This window comes from Gobio gobio (genome assembly GCF_949357685.1).
Source record: "Gobio gobio genome assembly, chromosome: 24".
NCBI lineage: Eukaryota > Metazoa > Chordata > Actinopteri > Cypriniformes > Gobionidae > Gobio > Gobio gobio.
Window position 1 is genome coordinate 40,178,870 of NC_137120.1, and position 14,620 is coordinate 40,193,489.

The 14,620-nt window shown below is 37.5% G+C and overlaps 1 protein-coding gene across 1 annotated transcript in view; it reads left to right on the forward strand.

Annotated features, from left to right (window-relative positions):
• Positions 1-1,239: 1,239 nt before the first annotated feature.
• Positions 1,240-14,620, forward strand: part of krt222 (keratin 222) — a gene marked incomplete at its 5' end in the record, with an annotated part of 38,179 nt that continues 24,798 nt past the window's right edge. The window contains 2 exons of the mRNA XM_079808679.1: positions 1,240-1,437; positions 12,022-12,104. Of these exons, the coding sequence (XP_079664805.1) occupies positions 1,240-1,437; positions 12,022-12,104 (281 nt within the window). The remainder of the gene's footprint in view (positions 1,438-12,021; positions 12,105-14,620) is intronic.

Consider the following 14,620-nt stretch of genomic DNA (forward strand, 5'->3'; position numbering starts at 1 on the left):
TTCTATCAGCTTGAATCAGTCGGCCCATTCTCCTCTGACCTCGAGCATCAACAAGGCATTTTTTCCCACAGGACTGCCGCATACTGGATGTTTTTCCCTTTTCACACCATTCTTTGTAAACCCTAGAAATGGTTGTGCGTGAAAATCCCATTAACTGAGCAGATTGTGAAATACTCAGACCAACAACCATGCCACGCTCAAAATTGCTTAAATCCCCTTTCTTTCCCATTCCGACATTCAGTGTGGAGTTCAGGAGATTGTCTTGACCAGGACCACACCCCTAAATGCATTGAAGCAACTGCCATGTGATTGGTTGATTAGATAATTGCATTAATGAGAAATTGAACAGGTGTTCTTAATAATCCTTTAGGTGAGTGTATTAAAACGGGCAATAATTAGATGGCACTCACACTACAGCATTTAATAATTAAAGATTAAAGATGTTTGTTATGGCATACTAAGCATGCTATTTTTTTGCGGGTTGAAGTTATATACTAGGTTCATGTACGCCTTGCTTCAAATAATCGAACTAATGCACACTTTATTTATCGTTTTTAATCTGTTTACAATATCAGCCCATATTTATGCACAGCCCAGATAGCCAACATGTAAAGAGGATATAATGACTTCTGTTCTAACATAAATCAATCAGTTCAATGTGTTGGTTAATCCACACAGCTTTAGTAAAACGCTCGAGCTGTAAGGCAGTTTGTGTTTTGTAAGTATGCCCTGAAGCTCTAAGACATGCCTAAACTTCGCAGCTCTGAACCTGAAACCGAGTTCACCTAGACAGAAAAAACGATTAGGTAAAAGAACTGAAGGCTTTATCAAACACATGAAGCTAATAGTGAAAACAAACACGCACATGCACACAGCCTACGGCGTTCAAGACAAACTGCACGAAATACGAGCACATGCATGCAGATAAAACACAAACAGACTTTGGCCTTTGCTGTGTGTGTTGTTTATGTGTGAATTGTGACTCTAATCCAGGATCAGCAAGAACAAAAGCACCAGTAAAACTCGTGACACAAAGTGTGGCCTCTTGCTTTTCATCTCTGGATCCCCCTTTCAATTCCCCAGTAGCGATCCGACCCCGAGGGTCAGGGAAAGGCCTGGTCCCACGTCGACAGTCGGTATGCAAGCAAAATATTTACTTGGTAAACATCCTATCATCTGAGGTGTGGCGGGACAGCGCAAGCTCTGAGACATTTTGTTTTGTTCGGCACAAAGGGCCCCATGGAGGGACGGGAAGAGCCAAAATCGGCCCTTAGGGGCCTGAACGAAAGGCTGAAGGGGTTTCTGGAGCACATAAATCAGCTGGAAAAGAAAAACTGCGAATTCGAGGAGCAGATCGGCGAGTGGGGAATGAGAAACATCGCTCCTCGGCGGAACTGGAGCGATAAGGAAGCACTGGCACAGGAACTTCGAGCTCAGGTGAGTTAGTGACGTTTGCGCTCATTACCTGCATCTTATCTTCCTCATTACATTGGATATCCCAAGGCACTAACGCATTGCGGCCCTGAAAAACCCCTCCGACTTGCTCTGAGTCTAATTAAGACGTTAAATGTGGGGATGTTTCCCGTTTGTAGTGTTTCTCAATTCGCTCTGTCTTAGCACTTTGACACACCCAAATCAAGGCATGGAGTGTCTGCTAATGAGTTTATTCAGGCTTGTCTGTTTACAAGACGTCAAAAATGTGCAGTTCTGCTGGCCCATTGAAGTTTATATTTGGCCCCAAATCTTTGTTATACATACGACTATAGCATACTATCAAACTACTCGTACTATTTTTGCAGTTTACATGACATTCAAGATTAAGGATATTTTGGATATGGCATACTATTTTGCAGTATGTACAATACTGGGTACAATATGCATGATATATTATATATTTGATTCAACCAATATATTCGGAATCCCATAATACCAACGCGAATAGACCCACATGAAAAAATACTATAGTATATTATAGTAAAATTACTGTAGTAAATACTAGTGTTTTTGAACCATACTATAGTAAATATACTACAGTAAATTAACAAAGTGTAGTAAATACTATAATATACTACAATTTACTGTAGTAACTTTACTATAGTATGGTTCAAAAACACTATAGTATTTACAACAGTAATTTTACTGTAATTTTACTATAATATACTACAGTATAGTATTTTTTCATGTGGGTACTTAGTATTTTTGTCTTGTTTTCAGTCCAAATATCAAAACAATCTTACAAAGAAGCATTTACTAGACAAGCAAAAGTTTTTGTCTTGTTTTGGGGGAAAATAACAAAAAATTAAGGGAGTTTTTGCTTAAAATAAGCAAAATAATCTGCCAATGGGGTAAGCAAAATAATATTGTTTTCTGTTTGAATTAATATTATTTAGCTTACCCCATTGGCAGATTATTTTGCTTATTTTAAACAAAAAATCCCTTCATTTTGAGTTATTTTCCCCCAAAACAAGACAAAAACTTGTCTAGTAAATGCTTCTTAATGTAAGATTTTTTAGATATTTGGACTGAAAACAAGACAAAAATACTAAGTAAGAAAAGTATTTTTTGCAGTGTAGCCTACGGTTCAAAAACACTATAGTATTTACTAGAGTAATTTTACTATAATATACTATAGTATTTTTTCATGTGGGGAGCGTCTGGAGCGAGTGATTTCAATGTTAAGTCAATGGAAAGGCGTGTTGACGCGTGTCTGGACGCGAATTGAGCGTCTTGCGCGTTACGTGCGAGTGGTGCTTTTTGCGCATTCACGCGTTTGAAGCGAATTCACGTCTGACGCACGAGTTGAAAAATTTGAACTTTGCCATCAATTCGCGCCACGTTAACCAATCAGGAGCCTGCTCGCTGCTGTCACGTGGTGAAGTGACGATGAGAAACCCGCATTTAAAAATACTACTATTGAGTCACAAAATGTAGTTTTAAGACTTTTTCAGGCGAGAATGTAGTTGTTTAAAGCTCAAATCTGTGGTTTATTTATAAAGAGAGCGCCTATTTAAAAAAAATAATATTGTGTTTTTGGGGTTGTGATCTTTGCTCTCATGAATCTATAATTTGTTGTCTGCCAAATCGTTTTGACTGAGGGCAAAGAGAAGTTTCATAACTTTATTTTTTTGGATATTTAAATTAGTGGTGGGCATAGATTCATTTTTTTAATCTAGATTAATATCACTGTAATCTTGGAATTAATCTAGATCAATCTCGATTAAAATGGCTCATTTGAATTCTGCCGAAGGCATTCAGAATATGTGTGCTCGTAAGTGATCGTTTGTCTTTTTGTAGTTTGAATAATAAATAACTTCTGTCCCTTTAAGATCCACTGCACGCATGGATCCCAAACACTGTTCCTGTGAGCTGGTTACGACTGTGTTTACGTTAAAACTCACCGAGATGGGCATTGAGCATTTTTGAGTGTATTTGACCATTAATAAGCTGGAAAAAGGAGCTCATTTCTGCACTTGTATGTCAGAGGCAGCTTTATTGCGGTATGTGTGTGCGCTTTAGATGCGAGCGCGAAATCCGCGGGAATTAGTAGAATTAACGTTATGTGCAACCCCGCGCGAAATTCAGACCGGTCACACCCATACTACCACGCTGTCATGAGGCGTTCTCTATGTTCAGAGGGTTAACCGGACTGAATAAGAGGAGGCGGGTGCGTGTAGAGATGTCGTATCGATACTGTAGAAAATGAGTATCGTATCGTATCGTTTCAGATATTTCAGTATCGATACATATCGAAATATCGATATTTTTGACAACACTAGGAGGCATACACACAGGTTTGAAGACTCGTTCTCTCGCCCCTTACAGTGCAATTCGGCTAGGTATACATCCACGCTAAAATATCAAGGTGAAAGTCATCATAGCTTGCGTAGTATAGACCCAGCTCCCAACCACTTTGAGAATAGATTAACGGCAATATTTTTTTATCGCTCGATAAGAGTCTCACGTTAACGCAGCCGATAACGGCCCACCACTAATTTAAATACACATGCAGTGAAGATAATGTAGGAGTTGCCTGGACCACATCTGTGTGGCTATTAATGTTTAATATATATTTTTAATGAAAATGAAAAGAGGCAGAGTGGTGTTTTATGACATATTTCTCCTGGAGCGCCTTGAACGCTCGTCTATTTAGCTTCAAACGCTCGATTTATACACGCGTCCAATTCACTGTAGACACGCGAATGGATTCAAAATGTTCACGCGTCCAACTAGACACGATTTTGACGCTCTATTGGCGTTTGGTGTGAACGCAGCCCTATATTATCTTCACTGCATGAATATTTAAATATCCTAAAACATAAAGTTATGAAACTTCTCTTTGCCCTCAGTCAAAACGATTTGGCAGACAACAAATGATAGATTCATGACACCAAAGATCGGCCGTTAGATCCACACAAGACAAATTATATCTCATGAGATTCAAGATTCAAGATTCAAGAGTTTTATTTGTCACATACACAGTTATATACACAATATACAACTGGCAGTGAAATGTAAACAGGTCCGCTCCATGGACAGTGCAAATAACAGTTACAAGAAATTAAATAGAAATAGAATAAAATTAGAATAAAAAGTATTAACATAAGTAGAATTATAAATAAATCAAGTAAAAGATAAAAATAGGAAATAAGATAAAAATAAAAATATAAAAAATATGTGGATATGATAAGTGAGATAAACTGTAGACTTAAAAATAAGTGGTTAACATAAAATATATAATGTATATAATATATGTTGAACCACCACAGGCCATCAGAGCCAGTGGCAGACGTCAGAAGGACTGGCCGAGGAAAGGCTGCTCTCGCCGGGGTTAATGAGCTCTGAGCGCCGCTGATCCACTGGAGCTCACAACTCCATAAACACAAGATTAAATATTTTAAATAGGCGCTCTCTTTATAAATAAACCACAGATTTGAGCTTTAAACTACTACATTCTCACCTGAAAAAGTCTTAAAACTATATTTTGTGACACAATAGTATTTTTAAATTATGCAGGGTTTCTCATGACGTCACTTTACCACGTGACAGCAGCGAGCAGGCTCCTGATTGGTTAACGCGGCGCGAATAGACGCCAAAGTTCAAATGTTTCAACTAGGGCGTCAGACGCGAATTGGTTTCAAACACGTGAATGCACAAAAAGCACCACTTGCGTGTATCGCGCAAGACGCTCAATTCCCATCAATTTCACGTCATTCGCGTGAACTGGACATGCAAATGAGGCGGAATCGCGTCGCAGGACCTCCAGACGCGCGTCAACGCGCCTTTCCATTGACTTAACATTGAAATCACTCGCTCCAGACGCTCTATTCACGTCTGGTGTGAACGCAGCATCACAGAATGCATGCCAATATTCTGTATTTATTTTTTATGGCATACTATTTTCAAATACATACCATTTCCAATATGTGCAGTAAGCAACTACAATCACAATCATGCACAAAATAAATATGATATCCCACAATGCAATGCTTTTGAGCTGATCTTCCATTTCCAGTGATGAATGAAGCAAATCAACTGCAGTTTTTAACATGAGTCATTAGGCAAAATTGGATTATTCATATTTGACAACAATGTTGCATACTACAAATTCAAATGTTTTTCTTTGCATACTATTTTTAGCCCATCGTGAGCAGTACGTCATATACAACAACATTTCGAACAATAACCAAATCCAAACACAATACGACCCATGTGAGCTTTTGTGACTAGCAGTTTGCATTAGCATTAGCTGTATAAACACATACGCATTCACTATGAGCTGTACTAATGCATTATATCCCGCTCAAAATACATTATATATGAGGGCGACTTTCAGTGACAATGCTTAACCAAACATTACGCTGTCACAATGGCTCATGAATCATCAAAATGGCAGCCGGCCAATCAAAAGATGCTAATATTGTGCTCCATGAGAAACACAATGTTCTACCAACCGCCGTTCTGTTGATCAACAGCTTGCTTTTTTTTTTTTTTTATAGTATGCCAAAATATAGAAAAAAAAATATTTTTACTTAGCATTTCAATTCCAGGTTTGAGTAAAATGTCTGATCAAGCAAACATAGGTATTATGGGTAATAATGAAAGTCCAGCGCACTGCATTGTGGGATACACAACCCCAGTAGAGCACATTTGGACATATTTAGTAGGTCATTCAAGTATGGTTATATAAAAATGGCAAACTGTTTTTGGGATTTGGTTCACTTTTATGTTTTCATGTCTTTTATTTTGTAATTTTGCCTCAGTCATGTTTCCTGGTTCTTGTCATGAGACTCATTGGTTATCACAGTCATGTGTTCCCCTAGTCTCTGTATGTATATATAGTCATAGATATACATAATAAAGGCTAGATGTGTCATCCGCGCTGCTGGCCAATGGAGGTCGAGTCCGCACCTGGCGGCCATCTTGTCACAGTCAGCTCGCTCACTCCTAACATTGTGTTTTAATGGTGCGTGTACTTTTTAAATAACCATAACTTGCTCAATTTTCTACTGATTTTCAAACTGTTTGGTTTGTTATAAACGTCAGAGATGTAGTTATGACACTGCATACTTAGGAATAATTATTCATAATTTGTTCACACATCCAGAATTATAGCCACGTTAATAACGTTTGTAAGAAACCAAACCATTTGTAAATCCGTCCAGATTTCAGCGAGATAAGAGTATTTGTGTTCAGATCACTCGCCTTCATCAGGAGCCACAGAGCCCTGTGACAAGATGGCCGCCAGAAAGCTGGCCTGTGACAAGATGGCCGCCGCTGATGACATTAGAGAGTCCGCCGTAAGACATCTAGCCTTTATTATGTGTATCTATGTATATAGTCCTCAAATCAAGTGCAGCATTTATTAAATCCAGAACGTGAAATACGATGAACATAGACTCAACAAGAAATATGAACTCACCAACAATGGTACAGAGGATAATACTCAACAAACTGACAAGGCAAACATGAGGGCTATATATACAGAGACTAGGGGAACACATGACTATGACATATAGTATGTCATACTACCATAATGCGCATACTATTTATGCAGTATGACAATATTTTGTATGTATACATTAAAGGATGAGTTCACTTCAAAATGAAAATGTCCTGATATTTTACTCACCCACATCTCATCCAAGATCAGTCCTTCCAGAAAAATTGGGATTTTTTTAGTGATTGTTGCGGGCAAATATCCTTGATTATGCGGCACGTTTTCTTAAAAAATGCGATGGAAAATGCGGGATATTTGCAAAAAAAGAACTGCGGTTTGATGAAAAAGAGAAAAAAAGCACTACATCACAGAAAGTGCTGGGAATATTTAAGTTCTCATCTTGTTTTATTGAAGACCTTAATAAACACATGGCTCAAATTTACAAAACATTGAGTCAAATTGAGTTACAAAAATTGAGTCAAGTTCTGTAGCTTTACTGAATAAATGAATAAATAACTTCCTGTTTTACAGAGTTAGCTATACAAAACAGACATTTGAGTGCTTCCAATGCACAAAATGCAATCTCTTAAAGGGTTAGTTCACCCAAAAATGAAAATTCTGTCATTAATTACTGACCCTCATGTCCTTCAACACCCGTCAGACCTCCGTTCATCTTCAGACACAAATGAAGATATTTTAGTGTAAATCTGATGCTCTGAAAGGCCTCCATTGGCTCAATGCACTTTACACTCTCAAAACCCTTAAAAGACACTAAAGACGTCGTAACAAAGTCCATCTCACTACAGCGGCTCTACAACAACTTTATGAAGCGGCGAGAATAGATTTTGTGTGCAAAAAAAACCTAAATAACGACTTATATAGTGTTGATTGATTTCAAAACACGGCATCATGAAGCTTCGAAGCGTTATGAATCTGTGAGTCGATTCATGATTCGGATTGTGTGTCAAACCGCCAAACTGCTGAAATCACGTGACTTTGGTGATCCAAACCACTGAATCGACTCACTGATTCATAACGCTTCAAACCGCTGAATCGACTCACTGATTCATAACGCTTCAAACCGCTGAATCGACTCACTGATTCATAAAGCTTCAAACCACTGAATCGACTCGCTGATTCATAACGCTTGAAACCGCTGAATCGACTCGCTGATTCATAACGCTCCAAACCGCTGAATCGACTCACTGATTCATAACGCTTCAAACCGCTGAATCGACTCGCTGATTCATAACGCTTCAAACCGCTGAATCGACTCGCTGATTCATAACGCTTCAAACCGCTGAATCGGCTCACTGATTCATAACGCTCCAAACCGCTGAATCGACTCGTTGATTCATAACGCTTCAAACCGCTGAATCGGCTCACTGATTCATAACGCTCCAAACCGCTGAATCGACTCGTTGATTCATAACGCTTCAAACCGCTGAATCGACTCGCTGATTCATAACGTTTCAAACCGCTGAATAGACTGATTCATAATGCTCCAAACCGCTGAATCGACTCACTGATTCATAACGCTTCAAACCGCTGAATTGACTCACTGATTCATAACGGTCCAAACCGCTGAATCGACTCACTGATTCATAACGCTCCAAACCGCTGAATCGACTCACTGATTCATAACGCTCCAAACCGCTGAATCGACTCACTGATTCATAACGCTCCAAACCGCTGAATCGACTCACTGATTCATAACGCTCCAAACCGCTGACTCGACTCACAGATTCATAACGCTCCAAACCGCTGAATCGACTCACTGATTCATAACGCTCCAAACCGCTGAATCGACTCACTGATTCATAACGCTCCAAACCGCTGAATCGACTCACTGATTCATAACGCTCCAAACCGCTGAATCGACTCACTGATTCATAACGCTCCAAACCGCTGAATCGACTCACTGATTCATAACGCTCCAAACCGCTGAATCGACTCACTGATTCATAATGCTCCAAACCGCTGAATCGACTCACTGATTCATTCCGCTCTGCTGTGTTTTGAAATCGGTCAACACACGGGAAACTGCTTTGCTTTGGTCTTTTGCTGTTATTTTTGTTGGCCAATGGGAGTTTGTGCTTCATCATGGTTTCAGCGATATCTATGGTTTCTCCATGGGGGTTTGCAGCTTTTCGATGACGTTCACGTCAGGTAATTACGTCACTTCAAAACGTCCCCATGGCAACAGGGGGAAATGGCGGCTCTTGTGTGAAGTAAACAAACATTTTTCAACTTTCTGCTAATATATATGACTTTTTTGCAACAAAAATGCAGGGATTATGAAATCATGCTAGCCCCGCATATGTTGCAGGCGGAAACAGGCAATTTATGTGGCGAAAGTGCGGCGTATTTGAAAAAATGCAGCCCCCGTATAAATATGCGGACTTTGGCTGATTATGCATTAAATCATGCGATCGCATAATCACGTTTTTCTGGAGGGACTGCAAGATGTTCATGTCTTTCTTTCTTAAGTGGAAAAGAAATGAAGTTTTTTGAGGAAAACATTCCAGGATTTTTCTGCACATAATGGACTTCAATGGGAACCAACAGTTGAAGGTCCAAATCAATGCAGTTTCAGAGGAAGGGCTTCAGAGGCTCTGACCCCAGAGAATAGACTCTATTCCTCTGGGATCGGTCAGAGCCTCTGAAGCCCTTCATTTCTTTTCTAATGAAGAAAGAAAGACATGAATGTATGAGATGGGGGTGAGTAAAACATCAGGACATTTTCAGTTTGAAGTGAACTAATCCTTTAATTAGATGACATACAGTACTATATACATTTGAAACTAATAATGTTCAGAATGTCATACTACTGTACTACCATTTATGCAGTATACAGTATGTACAGTATAATTATTAAGTACATAACAGTATGTGCCACTTATAATTACATATTCAAGATTAATGATTTGTTCATTTCTCCTTTTTGCATACTTTTTTGTGCACAGCATACTGAGTACAACATACATGCATTAAATAGACGGCATATTACATATTTGAGACTAGGATACTACTCATACTATTTTTGCAGTATACAGTAATAATTATGTGATATCTATATTCAAAATCAAGGATATGTTCATAATGGCATACGACTGTTTTGTGTACTACAATGTAAAAAACACAAATTGAGAAAAGTTGAAAAGACTGATTTTGGTTTGTTGGTCTACACTGTAAACATCTTGTACAACAAAAAAAAATCTTAGTATTAATTTCCCCTTGCTTTTTCTTGTTGACTCAACTTTTGTAAATAAGTCATCTGTGACACAAAAAAAAAATGTTTAGTTGAGTCAACTTGACATTATTTGTTTTCTGGAGAGGTGCAACTATTCTTTAAAAAATATTTTGTAGTTGAGCCAATTCAACATTTTGTGTCTATTGGAGACAGACACTCTTAAGAATGAACAGGTTTAGATGTAGATTTTTTTATTGAAAATCAATGAATCAAATCAACACCATTATGGAGATCAGTGTTTCCTTTAGTTGGCCAGTTTGACTCTTGCCGTTTTATGTGAGTTTGTGGTCTTAGTAACAGTGTTTAACAAAACACATCATTTGTTGCAAAGAAAGCCGTAACCAATGATCAGGTGATCTAGATAACAGCATTATAAGGGGAGTAGTTTACTACTTTATTCCTGATCGAAAGTGATTATTTATGAATAATCTATTATATTTTACCAAAAAAAGTTTTATGCAGCAGTTCAGTCATTCTGAATTTTGATTTTTAAATACATTGTGGGAACTTTTTTTAGACACACACACCGACATCAAGAATCTGCGTATGAATCTCAACAATGGTGACATATTTTATGCCACAATGCATGCTGGGAGACATCATTTTAATACTTTGTTGGCCCCCAGCATGCATTGCGGCATGAAGCATGTCACCATTGTTGAGATTGAGGATTCTTGATGTCTGTGTGTGGCAAAATACTTTTTTCCCCCGTAATGTATTATAAATTCAGAATGTCTGATCTGCTGCAACAAAGTTTTACCGGTAAAATATTGGTCAGAAATAATATTATTGATTTATTAGAGTTTAAGAGGCTGAAAACGTGATCAACTTGGTTTCTTTTTTAGCAACAAATTATGTGTTTTGCTAAACACTGTTACAAAGGCAACAAACTCACACAAAGAGTCAAACTGGCCAACTAAAGGAAACACTGATCTCCATAATGATGACCAAATATTTCCAATACAAAATTCAACATCAAAACCTGTTAATTCTTAAGAACTTCTGTCCTCAATAGACAATATTTCTTGAATTGGCTCAACTACAAAATATTTGTTAAAGAATAGTTGCACCTCTCCAGAAAACAAATAATGTCAAGTTGACTCAACTAAAAAGAATTTGTGTCACAGACGACTTATTTTCAGTTCGTTATTTACAAAAGTTGAGTCAACAAGAAAAAGCTAGGGGAAATTGGTACTAAGATTTTTTTTGTTGTACAACCTTAACATTTTTTTACAGTGCTTAGTTGTTAAATCTTTAAACCGGGTTTGTAGGCTGTAGTATTTTAACTAATTCCCAGAGGGCTGTTGGACAGACGGATAACACCTGTGCTTCCTAAAACCGTTCCGGTGCCAGAGGCCATTCTGACCATGCATCATTAATCCTTTCACACCTGGCTTGATCTTTGACCCTAACATAATAACAGCCTGCAAAAGATTTGCAAAAATGCAGATAACAGTTTAAAACAGACTTTTTATGCGCTCTGGGGGGGGAAATCAATCAATCCATCAAGATACAATCAATGCATTGAGCAACGTGCAACAACCATTAAGTCAAAAAATCCTGGCAGCATTTAAGTCTTCATAACTTCCTTTAGCCGCCGTATTTTGCATAAAGCGAGTCAATATAGACAGCCAGAAAAACCGCATGTTGATCCTCCCAAATTATTTTTCGTTCCCATGATTAGATGGGTGTTGACAGCCATTTATCATCAATGATCCTTGTATGTTTAAAAAAAAAAAAAGTCATAATTCTGATCAAATTACTCGAGGCTCAAGGGCAATGTTCTCCATCTTGATTATATGTAATTTTTTCTCCTTCTCTGTTTTGGCAGGTTAGCATGATCCTAAAGGAAAATGCCGGAGTTTTGTTACAATCCGATGCTGTGAAACTCAGGGCTGCACATTTAAAGACCAGGTTAGAAACTCTCAATATGCAAGACATACATGAGACATATTTATTATTATTTTAGAGAGGAAAGTTGAAGGTTGAGTGCTTTGCCCTGTGGGATATACACTAACTAACCCAGCATGTTTTGTATATTTGTCCAAATGTAGCATGTCAAAAAAATGTCACCGTCAGTATGCTCTGCATTCCGTACATGCCAATGGAATATTTCACATCAAAAGAACATTTTTAATTTGAGCATATGATCGCCCTCTTGTGGTGGGAAACTTCAGCTCTGCAGCATATTAAGGATTTTTTTAGAGAATTAGGCAGATCTAAATTTAAAAGAGCGCCCTGCACACATACATTGGAGTAAATTGATCAAAAAGGGTCTCATTTTACAGAAAACACTTTAAATTTTAACACAGTGGTGGAATATTGCATATATTCTATTGTATTTATTCACAATTTGATAAACCTATATCATAAAATGATAAACCTATATAAAAATGAGGGCTGTCAAAAGATTAATCGCGATTAATCGCATCCAAAATAAAAGTTTGTGTTTACATAATATATGTGTGTGTACTCTGTTAATTATTATTTATATATAAATACACACACATTCATGTATATATTTAAGAAATATTTGCATGTATATACTGTATATACATTTATATGATCTATAATATATATAAATATAAATGTTTTATATTTAAAAATAATATTTTTTTCTTAAATATATAAATGCTTGTGTGTGTATTTATATATAAACAATAATTAACAGAGTACACACACATATATTATGTAAACACAAACTTTTATTTTGGATGCGATTAATCACGATTAATCTTTTGATAGCCCTAATAAAAATATTTATTTTTTAATTAATTTGTTATTTGAAAATCTGTAATTTTTAATCTGTTTGGTCTATTTCCCTCTGTGGATTCCTCTAGGTGTCAGTAAACAGGGGGAAAAATAATTTTCTTGATATCTCCTTCCAAAAAAAAAAGTTATTAAGATAAATCTGTCCAAACTATTTAATAACTCTTACTCGCCGGCCGCTGGGCAATCGAGGCTCCGCCTCCTCAACTTTGTAAAGGGAGATCTCGGGCTCTGATTGGTCTAGAAGCATGATCGACGTTTCTATAGAGAGCTGAGATACTCCGCTTTTTTGACGTATGACGCAATGCGTGACAATCGCGGCTAACAAAGACGATCAAAACTAAGGATAATAAGAGGATTTGTCTGCATCACATGTTTTGATCTGGACATCGGTGACGTATCACAGTGTGGTTTGGCCTTGCTCGCTCACACACATGTGAAAATAGTCTCATTTTGAAGAAAACAGCGTAAGGAACGAGCCCATATAGCGTTTGAGGGTTGTAGCTACACAACGAGTTAGTGATCCGAACAGGAATATGACTCATGTGTTCGCTTGTTCAAAGGAGTCATTTCCATCTTCGTGATTCTTTTGCTAATAACGTTACTGTAAAGTGTTGGATCGGTGAAATAAATACAGTTTAAAACAGACTTTTTATGCGCTCTGGGGGGGGGGAAATCAATCAATCCGTCAAGATACGATCAATGCATTGAGCAACGTGCAACAACCATTAAGTCAAAAAATCCTGGCAGCATTTAAGTCTTCATAACTTCCTTTAGCCGCCGTATTTTGCATAAACAGAGTCAATATAGACAGCCAGAAAAAACGCATGTTGATCCACCCAAATTATTTTTCGTTCCCATGATTAGATGGGTGTTGACAGCCATTTATCATCAATGATCCTTGTATGTTTAAAAAAAAAAAGCGATTGGCTCTGATTGGTCTAGAAGCATGATCGACGTTTCTATAGAGAGCTGAGATACTCCGCTTTTTTGACGTATGACGCAATTCGTGACAATCGTGGCTAACAAAGACGATCAAAACTAAGGATAATAAGAGGATTTGTCTGCATCACATGTTTTTATCTGGACATCGGTGACGTATCACAGTGTGGTTTGGCCTTGCTCGCTCACACACATGTGAAAATAGTCTCATTTTGAAGAAAACAACGTAAGGAACGAGCCGATATAGCGTTTGAGGGTAGTAGCTACACGAGTTAGTGATCCGAACAGGAATATGACTCATGTGTTCGCTTGTTCAAAGGAGTCATTTCCATCTTCGTGATTCTTTTGCTAATAAAGTTACTGTAACGTGTTGGATCGGTGAAATAAATACTCTATAAATATTGAGGTTAAGAGCTTTCATTTGATATATGACTTGTCTATTTTTGGTGAGTTTGTGTGATATAAATATGATATTTAATATTATTCTTATGATTTTCATTGCGGGGGGGTCAAATTCATACCTTATTATCTTTTTCTATGTAACATAAATGCAAAAGTGATTGGGTTATCAAGAAATCTGAGGTTGTAATCTTTCAAACAATACTATATTTGTCTAGTTTTGTGCTGCACAACTTATAGATTTTTTTAATGATTATGATGATGCAATATTGGACCCGCGGGTGCAGAGCTGAAGTGGTTAATGATTGATAATGATTTAA